General features: G+C 45.5%; 1 protein-coding gene across 1 annotated transcript in view; it reads left to right on the forward strand.

Annotated features, from left to right (window-relative positions):
• The window catches only part of TMPRSS6 (transmembrane serine protease 6), a 386,147-nt gene that overhangs the window by 201,454 nt on the left and 161,296 nt on the right, over window positions 1-23,397 (forward strand). Inside the window, exons 11-12 of the mRNA XM_073592484.1 lie at window positions 18,078-18,220; window positions 18,318-18,416. Coding sequence (XP_073448585.1) covers window positions 18,078-18,220; window positions 18,318-18,416 — 242 coding nt within the window. The remainder of the gene's footprint in view (window positions 1-18,077; window positions 18,221-18,317; window positions 18,417-23,397) is intronic.

The raw sequence follows: 23,397 nt of genomic DNA on the forward strand, positions 1-23,397 counted from the left end.
TGAGGCTTGGAACGCACACTCCAGCGCCATTTTAGTTAACCAGTAAGCGCAATGCTAACAGGATAGAAGCACCAATTACGATCATAGGTTGGTAATTTTGTTATTGGGTCTCTATTCTATTTAAATGCAGTAACTACAGCAGGCTCATACCCCAGATGATGTCTCCTTAGACGAAACACGCCGGCACAAGCCCTGCTGATGTTATTGTGTAACCCAAATCATATATTTTCAAGCGCTTGATCTACATATCAAATGTGAGTGTTCCCCATTTTAATAAATTTTCTATGTTTATACGGATTCACACTATGTGGAATATTTTCTTTTTTGGTTACACCAATTTGAGCACATGAGAGGATTTGGTCTTACATGTTGGCTGCTTCTGAGGACTGCTTCTCTGAGTTATCTCCTGAATAATTGGACCATCTTCAATCCTGATCTGGAGCCCAGATGTGGAGGTCCAATACACTGGTGTTTACACCATATGCCCTGTTGACTCTTTGAGCATATGCCCATTTGAGTTCCTACACTCCGGTAAGCCTTCACACAACCGGTGGTGGTTTCATTGTTGTGTTTTCAATCCAACACTGACGGCATGTGGAATACCCTTTTTTTCTCACTGTCTATCCATGAACTGTTGTATTTATGGTTTAATAACGCTATATGATGGAATACGGACTTTAGTTTGGGTGTGAATTTCACATCACTTTTCACTGTTTTGATTTTTATTTGTACTGTTGTGGTTATTTCACATCATACATTGGATTTTTTATATATATGAATTTGTATCATTATGAATTTTTGAGCGCTGCACAGAATTTTATTTTCACATTATCCTTTTGGTTTACACTTGATCTAGTGTTGTGCTGGCTGCTATTAGATACACTTTTGTGTGCCAGCACAATATACACCAATTTTTTTATCCATAATTTTTTTCTATGGATTGATAGAATTCTCTCTTTTTCATCCTGCATGGTATTACAAGCCCTACACCTCTTGCATCCATAAAATTTCTTCCCATCTAAAAACTCAACAGTTTTTTAGGGGGTTCTACTACATTCTGGGCTATCATAGGTCCTGGAGCTCTCTTGTAAATACATTTAGTTTTTTTGGGGGATCATTTTTTATAAAGAATGATCTTTAAGTAGAATAGGTCAGTTTGCTTAATACTTTCCTCTATTTCCCAATATTGAACATTGTATCCATTAATGCATGGAAAATAAAACTAAAGAAATTCCCAGCTCAACTTACCGACCAGCAAGCTAACCAAACGAATTATTCCGTCTAACAGTATGTGTTAAAAACAGGGGTTTCATATGCACACATTTGCAAATACATGCGTAAGCTAAAGAGCCCCATCAAGGCACCCCAGTAGAGTTTCTATAGTCTTAACTCTAAATGTTGAGAGCCTCCACAGTGGAAGCAAATGCATTACAATGGATGGGCAGAGGGCAGGTGAGCCTGGAGGGAGCCCAATCCTCCTTAACCACTTGCTTACTGGGCACTTAAACCCCCCTCCTATCCAGACCAATTTTCAGCTTTCAGCGCTGACGCATTTTGAATGACAATTGCGTGGTCATACAACACTGTACCCATATGAAATTGTTATCATTTTTTCACCACAAATAGAGCTTTCTTTTGGTGGTATTTGATCACCTCTGCAGTTTTTACTTTTTGTTAAAAAAATGTAAAAAACTAAATAAAAAAAAAAAAAATTTTTTTTTTTTATATTTTGTTATAAAAAATTTAAAACAGGTAATTTTTCTCCTTCATTGATGTACACTGATGAGGCGGTAGTGATGGGCACTGATAGGCGGCAGTGATGGGCATTGATGGGTGGCAGTGATGGGCACTGATCAGTTACACTGATAGGCAGCACTGCTAGGTGGCACTGATTGGCACTACTGGTGGGCATTGATAGGTGGCACTTGTGGGCATTGATAGGTGGCACTTGTGGGCATTGATAGGTGGCACTGTGGACACTGTTAGGTGGCACTGTGGGCACTGTTAGGTGGCACTATTAGGTGGCACTGATGAGGCAGATGTGCCTCTTCCACTTCGGGACTGATGTCCCTCACATCTGAGCCGGTGATCGGCTTTTTTTTCTACTCACGCTGTCAGCGTGAGTAGAACAAAAAAATGATTACCGATCTTTTGTTTACATCATGTGATCAGCTGTCATTGGCTGGCAGCTGATCACATGGTAAGGGGCCGGGACCGACCCCTTCCTTGGATCGGTGATCACCCGAGTCTCAGTGATCATATGACGGCCTCCCGGGAATTCAGGTCCGCGCTGTGGCCATCATTTGGCCATAGCGCGGATGCCAAGTGGTTAAAGGCACAGGGGCACATGCTGTTAGACAGGACAATTTAGTTGGTTAGCAGGCTTGTCGGTAAGTTGAGCTGGAAATTTCTTTGATTTTATTTTGCAATAATAGGTAGTATCATATAGAACACATGTTGGGGTATGGCATAGTGTTATTCTATACATAAAGTCCCTTTTTCTATTGTTATATTTTTTTATTTTTTCTTAGTTAATAAAGTATCAGTTCTATGTAAAGTCCTTGACACAGTACACACAGCCAGTAGACATTTTTATGTACAGCAAATATTTAGTTTAATAGTTAGTTAAGTATACAGATGGCAGCCATCATTTTGTAAGCCATTTTATTCACACCAATCACCACACTCCATGGGGTATATAAGGCTTTAACAAAATGGTGAAGTAGAGCTTCCTGAACAAGCTGACACAGCAAAACGTTTCTGGTAACGTAGTGACGTCAGTTTCAGGCTCTGGGTTTTGGAACGCACGCTGGCCACAGCGAGCAGAGCGACGGTGAACAGAATACTGAGCAGTGTGTTTTGGTGCCAAGGTACTGGGCACTTAATAATGTGAGTTTCACGTTGTGGATTTAATTTATGCATATTGTGGTAAATAAATACTAAACTATGAACATATTTATCTTTTGGTACAAATCAATTGTTTCCTGAGAGAAAGCTGGCATTGGATATTGGGGAAGAGAGATCTGAATACTTGAGAATTACCTGTGAACCAGACCACCTGAGAACCCATAAATATTGGCTCAAGCACAAAATGACAAGGAGGACTGGGCCGACTTCTCAGTTGATAACCGGTACTATAGAAGGGACGGACTGCACCTAAATGAGGAGGGTGCAGATCAGCTGGGAATGAAGATGGCCAAAAAGTTAGAGGGGTTTTTAAACTAGGTGTTGGGGGGTGGGCCCAGAGGTAGAGATAGTCAGCGTGGAACATATTCCAGAGGGCAGTATTGGGGGCATTAGTGGTAGGTTGACCAAAGCACAAAAACCCAAGGTAAGTATAGTAGCAAGTCCTAGTTGCAATCTCTGAACACCCAATACGAGGATAATATGCGACCGGTCTAAACTATGTGACATGTTCACCAATGCCAGGATCCTGGCGGACAAGATGGGTGAACTAGAGATACTGTTGTACGAGGAGGATTTGGATTTTGTGGGAATTTCAGAGACCTGTTTCAACAGCTCTCATGATTGGCTGGCAAACATTCAAGGGTATACCCTTTATCGCAAGGATAGAGAGGGTAAAAAAGAGGGAGGGGTATGCCTATATATCAAGATTAATGTACAAGTGAATGTGAGAGATGACATCACTAAGGGAGCTAGGGAGGAGGTGGAATCCCTTTGGGTAAAGCTCCAAAGGGATGAAGCAAAGGGGAAAATAATACTGGGAGTATGCTATAGGCCCCCTAACCTGAGGGAGGAAGTGGAGACAGATCTCCTATCACAATTTGGATTAGCAGAAAGGATGGGAAGTGTTATCATAATGGGGGATTTTAAGTATCCAGACATAGACTGGGCTGAGGGAACCGCGCATTCATCTAATGCCCCATACACACGGTCGGACTTTGTACGGACATTCCGACAACAAAATCCTAGGATTTTTTCCGACGGATGTTGGCTCAAACTTGTCTTGCATACACACGGTCACACAAAGTTGTCGGAAAATCCGATCGTTCTAAACGCGGTGACGTAAAACACGTATGTCGGGACTATAAACGGGGCAGTGGCCAATAGCGTACATCTCTTTATTTATTCTGAGCATGCGTGGCACTTTGTCCGTCGGATTTGTGTACACACGATCGGAATTTCCGACAACGGATTTTGTTGTCTGAAAATTTTATAGCAAGCTCTCAAACTTTGTGTGTCGGAAATTCCTATGGAAAATGTGTGATTTTATCTCCTGCTCTCCAACTTTGTGTGTCGGAAAATCCGATGGAAAATGTCCGATGGAGCCCACACACGGTCGGAATTTCCGACAACACGCTCCGATCGGACATTTTCCATCGGAAAATCCGACCGTGTGTACGGAGCATAAGGCTCGCCAGTTCCTTAATGTCTTGCAGGACAATTTTATGGGTCAGATGGTAGATGCACCAACTAGAAATAAAGCATTACTGGATCTATTGATTACCAACAATACAGACCTGATCACGGATGTGGAATTACGGGGCAATTTAGGTAACAGTGATCACAGGTCAATTAGTTTCAGTATAAATCACACAAATAGGAAACATAAAGGGAATACAAAGACACTGAATTTCAAAAGAGCCAACTTCCCTAAACTACAAACTTTTCTAGAAGGCATAAATTGGGATAAAATCTTAGGAACAAAGAACATGGAGGAGAGATGAGTTTGCTTTAAGAGCATATTAAATAAGGGCATTAGCCAATGCATCCCATTGGGTAATAAATTTAAAAGAGCGAACAAAAGTCCTGGATGGCTTAACTCTAATGTAAAAATGCATATAAAAGCAAAGGAGAAGGCCTTAAAAAAATACAAAGCTGAGGGATCATCATCAGCATTCAGACTTTATAAAGAATGCAACAAGAAATGTAAAGGTGCAATAAGGATGGCTAAGATAGACCATGAAAGACACATAGCGAAGGAGAGCGAAAAAAAAATCCCAAGAAAATCTTTAAGTATGTAAACAGTAAAAAGGTAGGACAGACCATATTGGCCCCATAAAGAATGAGGAAGGACATCTGGTTACAAAGGAAGGGGAGATGGCGAAGGTATTGAATTTATTCTTCTCCTCAGTCTTCAGGAGGGAATCGGGGGGCTTCAGTAATCAAAACTGCAGTGTTTATCCTCATGACACATCATAGGAAGCACCGCCATAGTTAACAGAGGACAGAATTAAAATTAGACTTGAGAAACTTAACATTAATAAATCACTGGGACCAGATGGCTTGCACCCGAGGGTACTTAGGGAACTCAGTCAAGTGATTGCCAGACCGTTGTTCCTATTTTTACAGACAGTCTACTGACTGGAATGGTACCAGCTGATTGGAGAAAAGCTAATGTAGCACCAATATTTAAAAAGGGCCCAAAATACATTCCTGGGAATTACAGACCAGTTAGCCTAACACCAATAGTATGTAAACTCTTGGAAGGGATGATAAGGGACTATATACAAGATTTTAGTAATGAGAACGGTATCATTAGCAGTAATCAGCATGGATTCATGAAGAATCGTTCTTGCCAAATCTACTAACCTTCTATGAGGTGGTGAGTTGCCAGCTAGATAAAGGAAGGCCCGTAGACGTGGTGTATCTGGATTTTGCAAAAGCATTTGACACAGTTCCCCATAAACGTTTACTGTACAAAATAAGGTCCGTTGGCATGGACCGTAGGGTGAGTACATGGATTGAAAACTGGCTACAAGGGCGAGTTCAGAGGGTGGTGATTAGGGATGAGCCGAACACCCCCCGGTTCGGTTCGCACCAGAACCCGCGAACGGACCGAAAGTTCGCACGAACGTTAGAACCCCATTGACGTCTATGGGACTCGAACGTTCGAAATCAAAAGTGCTCATTTTAAAGGCTAATTTGCATGGTATTGTCCTAAAAAGGGTTTGGGGACCCGGGTCCTACCCCAGGGGACATGTATCAATGCAAAAAAAACTTTTAAAAACGGCCGTTTTTTCGGGAGCAGTGATTTTAATGATGCTTAAAGTAAAAAAAAAAAAAGTGAAATATTCCTTTAAATATCGTACCTGGGGGGTGTCTATAGTATGCCTGTAAAGTGACGCGTGTTTCCCATGTTTAGAACAGTCCCTGCACCAAATGTCATTTTTAAAGGAAAAAATCTCATTTAAAACTGCTTGCGGGTTTAATGTCATGTCGGGTCATGGCAATATGGATGAAAATCAGTGAGACAAACGGCATGGGTACCCCCCAGTCCATTACCAGTCCCTTTGGGTCTTGTATGGATATTAAGGGGAACCCCGCACCCAAATTAAAATAAGGAAAGGTGTGGGGCCACCAGGCCCTATATACTCTGAACAGCAGTATACAGGCGGTGCAAACAAGACAGGGACTGTAGGTTTGTTGTTAAGTAGAATCTGTTTGTAATTTTGAACATTTTTAACGTGTTTAGCTCCAGCCAAAAAATCTTTTCTAAGCTTTTTGGAAAACATAGGGAAGGGTTATCACCCCTGTGACATTTGTTTTGCTGTCTTTCCTCCTCTTCAGAAGATTTCACCTCACTTTTTTGTCCCAATGAAAAATGTTTTTTGAAAATTTGGGTTTTTTTGTGGAACAAGGATTGGAAAGCATCAGTGGAAAGGAGAACTTGTTTTCCCATATTAACTCTTACAGGAGAGAATTTCCCTTCCTAGGGGTAGATTTCATCTCACTTCCTGTTGTCTCCTTCCGTTTGCAAGTAGGAGTCGTTTGTAAGTTAGATGTTTGAAAGTAGGGTCCTGCCCTATATACTCAGCAGAAATTTGGGCCTTAGGTGTTGCTGTGGCCACAACACTGTAAGCCCTCACAGGGCCCTGCTGTGAAATATTAGATCAAGAATTGTAATTACATGCCCCTGTTGAACAGGAGCTGAAAAATTAGGCCTTAGGCACTGGTGCTGGTGCCACAACACTGCAACCCCTCACAGACACTCTAGTTGGAACGCAGGAACGAGCCCTGCTGCAAATTATTGCTTCAAAAATTGTAATTACACGCCCCTGTTAGACAGGGGCAGAAAAATTGGGCCTTAGGCACTGGTGCTGGTGCCACAACACTGCAACCCCTCACAGACACTCTAGTTGGAACGCAGGAACGAGCCCTGCTGCAAAGTATTGCATCAAAAATTGTAATTACACGCCCCTGTTAGACAGGGGCAGAAAAATTGGGCCTTAGGCACTGGTGCTGGTGCCACAACACTGCAACCCCTCACAGACACTCTAGTTGGAACGCAGGAACGAGCCCTGCTGCAAAGTATTGCATCAAAAATTGTAATTACACGCCCCTGTTAGACAGGGGCAGAAAAATTGGGCCCTAGGCACTGGTGCTGGTGCCACAACACTGCAACCCCTCACAGACACTCTAGTTGGAATGCAGGAACGAGCCCTGCTGCAAAGTATTACATCAAAAATTGTAATTACACGCCCCTGTTAAACAGGGGCTGAAAAATTGTGCCTTAGGCACTGGTGGTGGCGCCCAGAACCAAAAATGTTCTTACAAGCTATCAGCGTGATGATTGAGGAGGAAGAGGATAATTACTCAGGGATAGTCACTCAGCATCAGCATAGGCAGTCTTTGAAGGGATCTGAGATTTCAAAAAAAATTATTCGGTTACATCAGCATCAGGTGCTTGGTAGCTGGTGGTGATCCAAGACTCATTCATTTTTATGAAGGTCAGCCGATCGACCGAGTCGGTGGACAGACGCACCCTGTGATCGGTTACCACGCCTCCAGCAGCACTGAATGTGCGTTCCGAAAGAACGCTGGATGCAGGACAGGCCAGTAGCTCAATTGCATACTGTGCAAGCTCTGGCCAGTGATCCATCCTCAAGACCCAGTAACCCAGAGGATTTTCGGTGGGAAAGGTGTCCAAGTCTGATCTTGCCCCTAGGTATTCCTGCACCATGTAAAACAGACGCTGGCGATGGTTGCTGGAACCGATCATACCTTGGGGCTGCGGACCAAAAAATTGTCTGAACGCATCGGTCAGACGGCCACCTTCTCCACCGCTCCTTCTTTGACTGACCGAAGCCTCAGCAACACGTTGTCCAGAAACAGGAGTTTGTAACCTCCCAGTCTCTGGGAACGCGTTGCACAGACCTTTCTGCAAGGCCTCCCGAAGATGTTTCATCCTCTGCTCCCTCTGCGATGGCAAGATAAGGTCCGCAACCTTACCCTTGTAACGTGGATCAAGGAGGGTTGCCAGCCAGTATTGGTCCTTCTCCTTGATACCACGAATACGAGGATCCTTACGCAGGCTTTGCAGGATCAGGGAGGCCATGCAGCGTAGGTTTGCTGAGGCATTCGGTCCAGAGTCCTCTGGGTCACTAAGAACGACATGGTCCGCAGCCACCTCCTCCCAGCCACGTACAAGTCCATGTGTTTCTTGGGACTGATCCCTTAAAGACTGCTGCTGATGCTGAGTGCCAGGCTCCACCTCCATACTGACACAATCTTCCTCCTCCTCCTCTTCCTCCTCGTCCTCTTCCTGTGTGATCGGCGGGCACGCAGGAACACTGTCTGGATAAAGGGGGCCTTGAGAGCTAAGGAAGTCCTCCTCTTCCTGCCTCTGTTCTGCCTCAAGTGCCCTGTCCATTATTCCACGCAGCGTGTGCTCCAACAGGTGGACAAGGGGGACAGTGTCACTGATGCATGCACTGTCACTGCTCACCATCCTCGTGGCCTCCTCGAATGGTGACAGGACAGTGCATGCATCCCTGATCATGGCCCACTGGCGTGGGGAAAAAAAACCAAGCTCCCCTGACCCTGTCCTGGTGCCATAGTCGCACAGGTACTCATTGATGGCCCTCTGCTGCGTGTGCAGCCGCTGCAGCATGGCCAACGTTGAGTTCCACCTGGTGGGCATGTCACAGATTAGGCGGTTCTTGGGCAGGTTAAACTCCTTTTGGAGGTCCGTCAGCCGAGCACTGGCATTATATGACCGGCGGAAATGCACACAGACTTTCCTGGCCTGCCTCAGGACATCCTGTAAGCCCGGGTACCTGCCCAAGAACCGCTGCACCACCAAGTTAAGGACGTGAGCCAAACAGGGCACATGGGTCATTTGTCCCTGTCGGAGGGCAGAGAGGAGGTTGGTGCCATTGTCGCAAACCACCATTCCTGCCTTAAGTTGGCGTGGCGTCAACCACCTCTGAACCTGCCCCTGCAGAGCTGACAGAACCTCTGCCCCAGTGTGGCTCCTGTCCCCCAAGCACACCAGCTCAAGCACCGCATGGCATCTTTTGGCCTGCGTACTTGCGTAGCCCCTTGAACGCCTACGGAGCACCGCTGGTTCCGAGGAAGAGGCCATGGAGGAAGAAGAAGAGGAGGGGGTGGAGGAGAGAGGTGTGTCACAATCAGCATTTTGGAGGCGTGGTGGCAGAACAACCTCCAACACTACTGCACCTTGTCCTGCATCCTTCCCAGCTGCCAGCAGAGTCACCCAATGCGCCGTGAAACTTAGGTAACGTCCCTGTCCATGCCTGCTGGACCATGAGTCAGCGGTAATATGCACCTTACCGCTGACCGCCCTGTCCAGCGAGGCATGGACATTGCCTTCCACATGCCGGTAGAGAGCCGGAATCGCCTTCCGTGAGAAAAAGTGGCGTTTGGGTACCTGCCACTGAGGAACCGCACATTCCACAAACTCACGGAAGGGGGCAGAGTCTACCAACTGAAAAGGCAGCAGTTGAAGTGCTAGCAATTTTGCCAAGCTAGCATTCAACCGCTGGGCATGTGGATGGCTGGGAGCAAACTTCTTTCGGCGGTGCAGCAGCTGGGGCAGGGAAATTTGCCTGGTACAATCTGACGTCGGTGTACCAAAAGCAGATTGCCCACAAGTACTTGGCTGTGACACACCTAATTCTACACCTTCATTCCTCTCACTGCAGGTCTCAGAGAGGACTGAAGGTCTAGTGGGGTTGGAAATCTCAGCTGATGAGGAGCAAGGAGAGATCCTCTTTGTTCTTTGGTGTGGGTCTTTTAGATACGCTTGCCAACGAACTGCATGGCAGGTCAACATATGTCTGGTCAAGCATGTGGTACCCAAGCGGGAGATATTTTGGCCACGCGAGATACGCTTGAGACATATGTTGCAAATAGCAGCGGTGCGATCTGATGCACTCGTCTCAAAAAAGGCCCACACCAAAGAACTTTTTGAATAACGCGCAGAGACTGCAGCGCCCTGCACATGTGGAGCTTTGGGGTGTGATGCAGTCAATGTGCTGCCCTTAGGCTGGCCCCTGGAGGGCATCCTGCCTCGTTGGTGATGTGCTGCCGCCTCCTCCTCCTCCTCCTCCTCCTCCTCCTCCTCCTCCTCCTCCTCCTCCTCTCTCCTATCAGGCACCCACGTTGAGTCAGTGACCTCATCATCCCCTCCCTCCTCATCACTGGAGCAAACCTGGCAGTATGCTGCAGCAGGGGGAGCATGACTGCCAGATTGCTGTCCTTCTTGGGCACCCCCTCTGTCCGCGCTCATGTTACTGCCTTCATCGAGCTCAGTATCGTCATCAGAGCCTTCCAAACGCTGGGCATCCTCCTGGAGCATGTACCCAACACTGTGGTCAAACAGTTCGAGGGAATCCTCATGAGGACATGGTGGAGCTAGGGAAGGAGTCACTGATGACATTGAGCTGAGGGAAGAGGCCGCTGCTTTGCCAGACAAAGCACCCTGGGCATGGGTGAGAGAGGATGAGGAGGATGAGGACGGCTTGGTCATCCACTCGACCAAGTCTTCCGCATGTTGCGGCTCAACATGGCCAGCTGCCGAAAAAAAGGCCAAGCGTGTCCCATGGCCACGTGCTGATGAGGATGCACCGTCTCCACGACCAGCACTAGACACAGAGCCTGCTTGCCCTCTCTTATTGGCTTGTGACTGTCTGCCTCTCCTTCTTGGCCTTCCAGACATACTAATGGCCTGTAGCTGCACTAAGCTGGGATAGAACACCTGTAATTTTCTTCAAGTAGCTTTATATACTGTAACCAGACAAGCCTGCCTGTCAGTAGGAAGATAACAGGAACGGATCTAGCTGAACACTGTGAGCAGGACGCACTGTACTAAATGTAAATAGTCTAGCTGCCTGACCGTGGTACTAATAGGATCAAATAGAACACCTGTAATTTTCTTCAGGTAGCTTTATATACTGTAACCAGACAAGCCTGCCTGTCAGTAGGAAGATAACAGGAACGGATCTAGCTGTACACTGTGAGCAGGACGCACTGTACTAAATGTAAATAGTCTAGCTGCCTGACCGTGGTACTAATAGGATCAAATAGAACACCTGTAATTTTCTTCAGGTAGCTTTATATACTGTAACCAGACAAGCCTGCCTGTCAGTAGGAAGATAACAGGAACGGATCTAGCTGAACACTGTGAGCAGGACGCACTGTACTAAATGTAAATAGTCTAGCTGCCTGACCGTGGTACTAATAGGATCAAATAGAACACCTGTAATTTTCTTCAGGTAGCTTTATATACTGTAACCAGACAAGCCTGCCGGTCAGTAGGAATTTAACAGGAACGGATCTAGCTGAACACTGTGAGCAGGACGCACTGCACTAAATGTAAATAGCAGGAACGGATCTAGCTGAACACTGTGAGCAGGACGCACTGCACTAAATGTAAATAGTCTAGAAGATAACAGGAATGGATCTAGCTGAACACTGTGAGCAGGACGCACTGCATTAAATGTAAATAGTCTAGATAGAAGATAACAGGAACGGATCTAGCTAAACTGAATACAGTGTATATATATATATGCAACACCTGGGATGCATATATATACACAATACACTGTAAGTGCAGCTAACTGACTGACTGTTCTGCCTAATCTATCTAACTCAAATCAAATGACACTGTCTCTCTCTCTCTCTATCTCTCAGCACACCGGAACACACACTACACAGGGCCGCCGTGCAGGCGGCCTTATATAGTGTGGGGTGTGTACTAAATGCCCTGAGCCGTAATTGGCCAAAGCCACCCTGGCTTTGGCCAATTACAGCTCTCTCTACTGACAGCGCTGTGATTGGCCAAGCATGCGGGTCATAGTGCATGCTTGGCCAATCATCAGCCAGCAATGCACTGCGATGCCGCAGTGAATTATGGGCCGTGACGCGCCACACGAATTTAGCGCGAACGGCCCATAACGTTCGCAATTCGGCGAACGATCGAACAGCCGATGTTCGAGTCGAACATGGGTTCGACTCGAACACGAAGCTCATCCCTAGTGGTGATAAATGGGGAGTACTCGGAATGGTCAGGGGTGGGTAATGGGGTCCCCCAGGGTTCTGTGCTGGGACCAATCCTGTTTAATTTGTTCATAAACGACCTGGAGGATGGGGTAAACAGTTAAATCTCTGTATTTTCAGACAATACTAAGCTAAGCAGGGCAATAACTTCTCCGCAGGATGTGGAAACCTTGCAGAAAGATCTGAACAAATTAATGGGGTGGGCAACTACATGGCAAACGAGGTTCAATGTAGAAAAATAAAAAATATATAATGCGGCGCTAAAAAAACAGTCCAAAGAAATCTGAAGAGTGGGAGGAGTCAAATCACCAGATACAGTGTAGATGTGGAAAAGGCACTCGTCACCACGTGATGATGTAGTCTGCTTACCAGAAGGTAATAAGAATTAGGCATGAACGGATGATTCTCAATGGCAACCAGCAAATCCAGCCCTCTGGAACCCCTCGTCAGAAAACAACCTCCGTGTAACTTCCTTCATATATATACAACTCCCAATAATTGCATCAAAGATGGGGCTTTCCAATATGTAGTCATCAAATACCCGGGAAGAGAAATGAAGGACCCATAGTGAAGCCCGTAATAATATATAAAACAACTTTATTGTAGTAACTTACAATTCAAGTTCAAGTCAGCATGCATCAGAGAAAGGACAATCGGCTGCAGCATTCAGCGTGCGGATGTCAACCTGCCTGACATGTTTCTTCCTAACGCATGTCAGGCAGGTTGACATCCGCACGCTGAATGCTGAATGTTTTATATATTATTATGGGCTTCACTATGGGTCCTTCATTTCTCTTCCCGGGTATTTGATGACTACATATTGGAAAGCCCCATCTTTGATGCGATTATTGGGAGTTGTATATATATATATATGAAGGAAGTTACACGGAGGTTGTTGTCTGACGAGGGGTTCCAGAGGGCTGGATTTGCTGGATGCCATTGAGAACCATCCCCTTCATGCCTAATTCTTATTACCTTCTGGTAAGCAGACTACATCATCACGTGGTGACGAGTGCCTTTTCCACATCTACACTGTATCTGGTGATTTGACTCCTCCCACTCTTCAGATTTCTTTGGACTGTTTTTTTAGCGTGCATTATATATTTTTTATGTGACTTTGTGTTTGATATCAATGAATTTTGCTGGCCGCTTGCTTATTTTTAGTTCAGCGCAAATTTTTTCCTTGTTTTTCTATCGATGTAGAAAAATGTAAAATAATGCATTTGGATGGCAAAAATATGAATGCAATCTATACACTGCGGAGAGAACCTCTGGGGGAATCTAGGATAGAAAAGGACCTGCTGGTCCTAATAGATGGTAGGCTCAGCAATGGCATGCAATGCTAACAAAGCAAACAGAATATTGGCATGCATTAAAAAGGAATCAACTCCAGAGATAAAACGATAATTCTCCAGCTCCATAAGACTCTGGTCCGGCCGCACCTAGAGTATGCTGTCCAGTTCTGGGCACTAGTACTCAGGAAGGATGTACTGGAATTGGAGCGAGTACAAAGAAGGGCAACAAAGCTAATAGAGGGTCTGGAGGATATTAGTTACGAGGAAAGGTTGCGAGCACTGAACTTATTCTCTCTGGAGAAGAGACGCTTGAGAGGGGATATGATTTCAATATACAAATACCGTACTGGTGACCCCACAATAATAATAAAACTTTTTTGCAGAAGAGAGTTTAACAAGACTCGAGGCCACTCATTAAAATTAGAAGAAAAGAGGTTTAACCTTAAACTACGTAGAGGGTTCTTTACTGTAAGAGCGGCAAGGATGTGGAATTCCCTTCCACAGGCTGTGGTCTCAGCGGGGGGGCATCGATAGTTTCAAGAAACTATTAGATAAGCACCTGAATGACCACAACATACACAGATATACAATGTAATACTGACATATAATCACACACATTGGTTGGACTTGATGGACTTGTGTCTTTTTTCAACCTCACCTACTATGTAACTATGTAACTATATATTGGTGGTAAGTGCAATTGTTTGTCGCACGTGGTGGAGCACTGGTTTGGTTTAAGAAGAAAAAGGAAGAACATTGAATAGCGCAAAATAGTGCAAAAACTGTATGCAGCACGGTTTGGGACTTTTTTTCACTGAGATTTTTTTTTTGGAATCAATACATGGGGATCATTTTATGGATTTGAGCACGACTATATTGTGGTAAGCACCATACCTTTTGTATATACCAGTCATTTTGTTGTGTGTGTTACAACACTTAAAGGGGCTTTTTCATTTGTATTTATTTTTTTTTAGTTTGTGTTTTATCATTAGAGCAGGCGCCTACTATAATTACTCTTTCTTTACAGGATCACTTATGCTTACCATATATCTGCTAAAATAAGACTGCATATACAGTACTTTCCTTTTCCATGGCCAGTTTCCTAAAAAGATGTAATTTCACTGCTTGGCATCCTTTACAAGCAATTAACAGACGGTGGAATACTTGTTTTCCCTGTCAGTTGTTGTGGTCCATTCTGCTGGCTTATATTCCGGTCAGCCATAATTCTATGACCACCCACCTACTATTTAGTAGTTCCCCCAAAATAGCCCTTTCTGCCACCAAAACAGCCCTAACCCAACAGGTTCATGGATGCCACTACACCTGTGAAGGTATGCAATAATATCTAGCACCAAGCTGCCAATAGCAGATCCTTTAAGTTCTTTAAGTTGTGAGGTGGGGCTTCGATGGATCAGACTTGTTTTTCCAGCACATCTCACAGATGCTCAATTGGATTGGGATCTGGAGTATTTGGTGGCCAAGTCAACATGTCAAACTTGTTGCTGTGTTCCCCAAACCATTCTTGAATGATTTTTGCAGTATGGTAGGGGGCACTATCCTGCTGAAAGAGGCCACGGCCATCAGGGAGTACCATTTCCATTAAGGGGTGTTCATGGCCAGCAACAATGTTTAGGTAGGTAGTACGTGTCATGTAACATCCACATGAATGGCAGGACCCAAGGTTTCCCAGCAGAATATTTCTCAAAGCATCACACTGCCTCTGCCCACTTACCTTTTTCCCATACTGCATCCTGGTGCCATCTCTTCCCCAGGTAAGCGATGGACACACATCCGGCCACTCACATGATGTAAAAGAAGACTCAATTCATCAGACCAGGCCATCTTCTATTGCTCTGTGATCCAGTTCTGATGCTCACATGCCCACTGTAGGTTCTTTTGGCTGTGGACATGGGTCTGTATGGGCACCCTGACCAGTCTTTGGCTACACAGCCCCATACACAGCTAACTGCAATGCCCATTTTCTCTGCTTTAATCATATCAACTTCATGGACAACATAGTTACATAGTTAGTCAGGTTGAAAAAAGACACGAGTCCATCTAGTTCAAACAAGGGGAAAAAAAATAATCCCATATACATAATCCTATACCCACAGTTGATCCAGAGGAAGGCAAAAAAAAACAGCAAAGCATGATCCAATTTGCTCCAGCAGGGGAAAAAATTACTTCTTGATCCCCCGAGAGGCAATAGTATATTCCCTGGATCAACTTTACTTACAAATGTTAGTATCCAGTTATATTATTTACATTTAGGAAAGAATGCAGGCCTTTTTAACCACTTCAGCCCCGGAAGGATTTACCCCATTCTTGACCGAGCTACTTTTTGCGATACGGTACTGCGTCGTTTTAACTGACAATAGCACGGTCGTGCGACGCTGTGCCCAAACAAAATTGACGTCCTTTTTTCCCCACAAATAGAGCTTTCCTTTGTTGGTATTTGATCACCTCTGTGGTTTTAATTCTTTGCGCTATAAACAAAAAAAGAGCTACAATTTCAAAAAAACACAATATTTTTTACTTTTTTTGCTATAATAAATATCCGAAAATTAAAAAAAAAAATTTCTTCCTCAGTTTAGGCCGATATATATTCTATATATTTTTGGTAAAAATAAATCGCAATAAGCGTATATTGATTGGGTTGCGCAAAAGTTATAGTGTCTACAAAATAGGGGATAGATTTATGGCATTTTTATTATTTTTTTTTTTTTACTAGTAATGATGGCGATCTGCAATTTTTATGAGGACTGCAACATTGTGGTGGACAGATCGGACATTTTTGACAGTTTTTTGGGACCACTGACATTTATACAGCGATCAGAGCTAAAAATAGCCACTGATTACTGTATAAATGTCACTGGCAGGGAACACTAGGGGGCGACCAAGGGGTTAAATGTGTTCCCTCAGCATGTTCTAACTGTAAGGGATAAGGGACTGCCTGGGGGAGGAGACAGATCGGTGTTCCTATATACTAGGAACACACAATCTGTCTTCTCTCCCCTGCCAGAACATGGATTTGTGTGTTTACACACACACAGATCCTCATTCTCGCTCTGTCAGGAGCATTCGCGGGTGCCCAGCAGACATCGCGCATCAGCTCCTCAGTACCGCGATGGGTACGCGCCCCTATACCCCATAAAGCGGCCATACAGCTATGGCGATTCTCGCAGGGGAGCCATTCTGCTGGTGGCGGGCGGTCGGCAAGTGGTTAAAGCAAGCTAGTGAGCTGGTCAGAACCACCTCTGGAGGGAGTCTATTCCACATTTTCACAGCTCCTACTGTGAAAGAACCTTGCCGTATTTGGAGATTACATTTTTTTTCCTCTAGGCTTAAAGAATGCCCCCTTGTCCTCTGTGATGACCTTATAGTGAATAACTCAACACCAAGTTCACTATATGGACCCCTTATGTATTTATACATGTTGATCATATCTGCCTTAATCTTTTCTTCTCAAGAGAGAATAAATTCAGTTCCTCCATACCTCTTATCAGTTTGGTTGCCCTTCTCTGCACTTTCTCCAGTTCCAGCTTGGTGTCATCTGCAAAGACTGAAACATATTTTCTTGCCATTTAATATATCCTGACTTTCAGATGCCACTGTAATGCCGCGTACACACGAGCGGACTGTCCGTCAGAAAAAGTCAGATGAGAGCTTTTAATCGTATAATCCGACCGTGTGTATGCTCCCTCAGACTTTTTCTGTCGAAAATTGTGATGGACTTAGATAGTGAGCACGTTCTAAATTTTTCCGACGGAACTAATTACTATCGGGAAACCCGCTGGTCTGTATGCTGTTCCGAAGTACCAAAAACGACGCATGCTCTGAAGCAAGTACGAGACGGAAGCTTCTGGCTACTGGCTATTGAACTTCCTTTTTCTAGTCCCGTCGTATGTGCTGTACGTCATCGCATCCTGAGCGGTCGGACTTTTGGTCGGACTTTGATTTGACCGTGTGTAGCCAAGACCGCTTGAATGGAATTTCGTCAGAGTACCGTCAGAGAAACCTTCGGAGTTTATTCCGACAGCAAAACCGGACATGGGTACGCGGCATTGGAGAAAATCAATGTTATTCACTTAACCCATCAGCAGTCATAAAGTTATGGCTGATCGGTGTATGTCCTGTTGTGATGTATGTGCCTGTATAAAAACCCAGAGTTAGCAGCGGGTAGAGCGGGTATCACACACCTCCCGTGCAGTGGCTGGGAGTGCAGTAATTCTTCAGAAGTAATTCAAGAAAAGGGCCATTAAAAAGGGAATACGTGTAGCTTTCTTATGGCTGGCATGTTGTACATAAAAGTGATCCTGTGCTGACAGGGTCACTTTCAGGTAATGTCAAAAGTGGTACTTACTATTTCACGTTTTTTCTATTTTTTTATTTAAGAGAAGAAGGCAATTTCCAAATTATACAAGTGTCCATACACATAAAAATGGAGGTACAAAAGAAGAATCCATCAGTATCTAAATTCCAATACAGTAACTTCACTCTTTCACTTTTAATCCATAGGTTCTGTGGGTTACGTGCGCTTAGATCACACACTCTAAGGATCATGGGGAAGTCAAATAACATCCCAATACAATTTTCCTGTCAAGGATCACAAACTGGCCCAGGAATACGGGCCTCCTACAGCCTCTTCAATCGAACAGACCGTGAGTTGTGCTGTGTAATATTAACCTCCTTCAGAACATTTTTACAAAAGCCTGCTGTGTTTCTAAAGTCCAAACATTGTCACATCTCATTGTGCAGCTTGTCCTGGGGAGTACCTGTGCGAAATTGATGGTATGTGTGTTCCATTATGCGATGGTGTCAAGGATTGTCCAAACGGGTTGGATGAGAGAAACTGTGGTGAGTAAACGGACTAAATTCAGCCACTGCAAAAATGATTAAGACCGAAACTAAATATTAAAGCTCAGTTCATGTCACAATGATAGATATGCGGCCATATAAACATTGTAGTAACAGCCTCCATTTTCATAGTCTTACCTACACTTTCCTTTTAAAGTCTTTTTTTTTTTAGTTAAAAAGAACAAATATGTTATACTTACCTGCCACTGGAATTATTTTCCATGTAGCAGAACATAAGTGTGTATTGCCTAGCAATAAAATTCTGCCCTTGCTTTCTTGATCTGAATTGTAGAAATGAGACAAAAAATGTCTTCACGAGTCTTCATTTCTCTCAAAATGTTGTTAAAAATTGGGAGATATGGCAAAATTTTGCTATTTTGGTGAACACTAACTTGGGAAAGATAAATTAAGATGGTTTATGGTGGTTTGTAGTGGGCTTTAAATGTCTCCTGTGGGTTACAGAGCCCATTTTAACTATCCTGGATCTGTTTTTGTTGCAAAAACAGCACTTATTACCATACAGTTTTTCCATAGAAAGAAGCAACAGTGGCAAATAGGAATCTAATACACCCTACTACAACACTATCTGAAATAAATTAAACTACCCTAAATACGCTTCTCCAAAACACACGCTGTGACTAAAGAATAAAATGATTTTCTCTTATGTTCATTGACAGACACAGCTCTTCATATTCTCGACCATAGGCTTATATTGCCACCTACCGAGCAGGACACTAGGCAGAAAATAAACGTGACAATGCCTATGGGCAGTCCTAGCTGGTATAAATATCTCTCTCTGCTATAGGCATCCATTTTTTCTGCCTAGTTTCAGTAGTAAGGATCTAGCTCCCTGCTGGGACCTTTGGTTTTATACTTCTTTTTATTTTTAACTTTTTTTTCTTGTTTTTTACCTGCGGAGATCTGCAATCAACTGCTGGGCTGGCCTGGGCGATGGGCTGGAGAATCTAGATCCAGAGGCGACTCTCTAATTAGGCAAATTAGGCAGTGGCCTAAGGCCTCGCACTTACAGGGGCCTCGCGACTGCCTAATTTGCCTTATTGCAGAGCCACCTCTGCTGACAAAGCTGCTGCGGTGGCGCTGCGCTCCAGCCACTCAGCCAGCAGAGCTGCCTGTGAGCTCCGTGGAGAGAGAAGACGGAGCTGTGGGTGTGTCTTGGGGAGAAGGCGGGGCCAGCACTGTATTGTCCGGGGGAGGAAAAGGGGAGGCAACTCATTACAGTAGCTGGAGCAAAATTAAAATACAAATATTCCCACTGCTCCGAAGCCACAGAGCAGATCTCCCCCCCTCACCCCCCCTGAAGTGCTCCACTGAGTGATCCCGGCACACCCAGGGGAGTCATCTGGCGCCTGACTGGTAAGCAGAGGGGAAGAGGAGGGTTTCGCTGGGGAGGAAGCCTCGCCAGGGCTGTATTGGAGCCGATGGAAGGGGGAGGGAGGAGAGAAGAGCTGAAGAGGTGTCCGGGTCGCCCCTCTCTGGGGCTGTCAATCAGTGCGGGGGGGGGCGGTGGGATTCGGGGCTCCAGCTGCAGGGAGAGACACATATACCATGCCACAACCCCTTCAGCAGCCAGCTACCACTATCATCAGAGGGAGCCAACCCTTCATCCCTGTTCCTCCAGCATCCCTCAGCCACAGTCACTTGCCTGCTGTTTCTTTTCCCTTGCTGTACTCGGGATATGGTGGCCATGTTTTTGGGGCCTGTATTCTTTCCTCTTGGCATCAAACCTGGAGGCAGGGCCGCCATCAGAAATTTTGGGGCCCCTTACACAGCTTCAGGCATGGGCCCCCTGGAGCAGAGAACCGGGGGGGCGAAAAAGTCAAAGTGTCATCTCACCTCCTCTGCCCTCTCCTGCAGCGAGTTGAGAACCGGGGGGGTGCTGTCTGTGCCCCCTATTGGCGGCCCTGGCAGTCTATGACAGGGGGTCAGTGAATAGGGGGCAGTCAGTGAATAGGGGGCAGTCTATGACAGGGGGGAACAGTAAATAGGGGGCAGTCTATGACGAGGGGGGGACAGTGAATAAGGAGCAGTCTATGATGGGGAGGTCAGTGAATAGGGGGCAGTCAGTGAATAGGGGGCAGTCTATGGCGGGGGGGCAGTGAATAGGGGGCAGGCTATGACAGGGGGTTCAGTGAATAGGGGGCAGTCTATGACGGGGGGGTCAGTGAATAGGGGGCAGTCTATGACGGGGGGAGTCAATGAATAGGGGGCAGTCTATGACAGGGGGGGTCAGTGAATAGGGGGCAGTCTATGACAGGGGGGGTCAGTGAATAAGGCACAGACTATGCTTGGGGGATGAATGGATGAGAAGTAGTGTATGCCATGGGGAGTATCTATGAGCTGCACATCTGTATACTGGCTCTGCCCATGATGTCTACCATACATTGGCACATCCATTCCCTGTGAGGTGTCACACAGCCATGAGAAGGGTATGTGGCCACTTACCGCTCTGTCCTCCTCTGACAGGAAGTTGGGTCCATCATCCAGGCCTTCCTGCTATAAAGAGAACAAAACACACACTGTTACCCTGCTCGCAGAGCCCCTCGGGCTCCACAGCCAGCACTATGCCCTGCACAGGCGCCAATCCATTCCCCCGCCCTCCCCTCTGCACGTACCATCATGCTGAGACGATCACTGGCAGGCTGGGGACAGACTCCACCGAGGATCAGGGGGAGGAGAGATCACTGCTGGGACACGTGATAGGAGGAGGGGCCCAGCTGAATGACAGCTGGACCGAACTGCAAGTCTGCTGGTGGGTTAGATTATCATGTGACCATTTTCTCTCCTCTCTCCAGCAATAACATGAGAGCGGGGGGAGGAACTGCCGAAATGAAAGTGTTTTCTCTCCTCTCAGCCGCAAGCTGAGAACGGGGGGCGGCCGGGCCCCTGGGAACATTCGGGCCCCTGGGAACATTCGGGCCCCTTACAAGTGTAATGCCTGTATCCCCCTGATGGCGGCCCTGCCTGGAGGGTGTACATCTTATGGTGTTAGTCAACTTGCGTCCACCCGGTTCCTTTTCAGTGGCTCGGATTTGGGCCTTTCTTCAACAGTTGAACAAAAGTTGGCCTTGAGTACCATCAAGGACCAGATGTCCGCTGTGTTGGTTTTCTTTCAACATCCCTTGGCCACACATTCTTTGGTTTGTACCTTCATTTAAGGGGTTTGGCACGTGGCTCCTCCAGTGTGCTCTCCGCTCTCCAGAAGACTCCATTTGGGAATATTTGGGAGATTTCCTTGCTTACTTTGTCACAGAAGGTTGCCTTTTTAGTGGCTATTACCTCTGCACGCAGAGTGTCGGAGCTGGTGGCCTTATCCTGTCGTACTCCTTATTTAGTGGTTCACAAAGATAAGATGGTTCTCCACCCATGCCCGTCATATCTGCCAAATAAGGAAAAAACAGGGAGGGGAGGCGCCGACCTGAGTGTAGTATTAAAATGATGACTTTAATAGGATTAGATTAAAAACACTTACAAGATGGTAGAAGATGTCAAATTAAAGTGCAGTCCTGGCATTCCACATGGCTCTGCGGGTCCCACCACTGTTCTGGGTAGCTGGAAAGGATTGGGCAGCTGACTGGAATGGAGCACAGTGTTTCAGCAGGAACCAGGAAGCTCCACACTGACCAGCGTGGACTGTGGAACAGGAAGTGATTTCACTGGCGTCCGATTGGACCAAGGCAGGGCTGGAATCTTGTCAATCAGGGCTGCAGTGGAGTCTTCTTGTTGGAAAATTTTCACTCAATCAGCATTTCCGGCTAGAGCTAGTGGTGCTGTTGAGTGTATTCTGACAGTGGGGAAGCCTCCTTGCTGTCAGAATACAGTAGCTCCATGGGAGTTTTCTTTCATTTTAAATGCAAAAAAATTAATCATGTATGGCCTACCTTGAACGAAAGTCTTTCAAACCTGCCTACAATTACACTTTTAATGGAATTCAGCTTCCTTTTTATTAAAAAAGAAGTATGGGCTTGTAAAAAAAAAAAAAAAAATTTATACTCACCTCGGATTGATGCCGCATTTGTCCCCCTCCGGCTCTAAGACTGAGAAATGAGCGATCAAAGACCATTTTCAGCCTTTGGTGAGCAGTCACCAGCTCTCTGCTCTGCCCCTCCAATGCTCACTGCAGCACTAGGCCATGGAGGGGGCGGGCGTAGCCTCGCTGAGAGGCAAAGCCAGATGCCGGTCCAGGCATCTGGGTGGATCACGACTTGACATGTGAAATGCGGACAAAATTTTTCTTATTCAGAAATAAGCAGGTACCCGAATTTCCCAATACAACAGTAATGAATTTCCACTAATCCGAATTAAACAGTAACGAAGGAAACAAAATTAATTTGTTTAATTCGGATGTGTGAAGCATCCAAATTAAATGAATAATTCAAATTAATTTAATAACAGCTGGTGGTTAACGAGCAGGGCGGCCTCCCGGCTGCAGCGCCCTTAACAACCATGACTCATCTGCTGTCAGTGGGAGAATATAAACAAACAATGCCAACATTGCCACAATTCCCACAAGGGTTCCCACAAACCTGAGCGGTGGTTGTGGGGGTCTGCGTGTGGGGGACTAATGTGAATGAATATGGGGTACACTGTACCCCTACACATTCACCAAAAAAGTGTAATAAAATTAAATAAAAACAAAGAGACAGATTTTGACGATTTTGAAGTCCTTTATTAAAAAAAAACAAAAACAATGTCCCCCGAAGTAAATCCAGCACCAATCACAATGAACGCCACCACCGCTGACCCGAAAAAAAAGAAAACAGGCCCACACGTGTTGCTTGCCTCCTGGCATCTGACATGGATTTTGGGGGGGACCCCATGCCTTTTTTTTGGTGTGGGGTTTCCCTTAAAATCCATACTAGACCCTTCAGATTGGGGGGAGGGGGAACCCACTCTTTTTTTCTTTTTTTTTTTTTTTTTTAATGTAATGCCAGCAATTGTTTTGTTTACATTCTGCTGTCAG

Source organism: Aquarana catesbeiana, linkage group LG07, assembly GCF_042186555.1.
Source record: "Aquarana catesbeiana isolate 2022-GZ linkage group LG07, ASM4218655v1, whole genome shotgun sequence".
In the NCBI taxonomy this organism is placed as follows: Eukaryota; Metazoa; Chordata; class Amphibia; order Anura; family Ranidae; genus Aquarana; species Aquarana catesbeiana.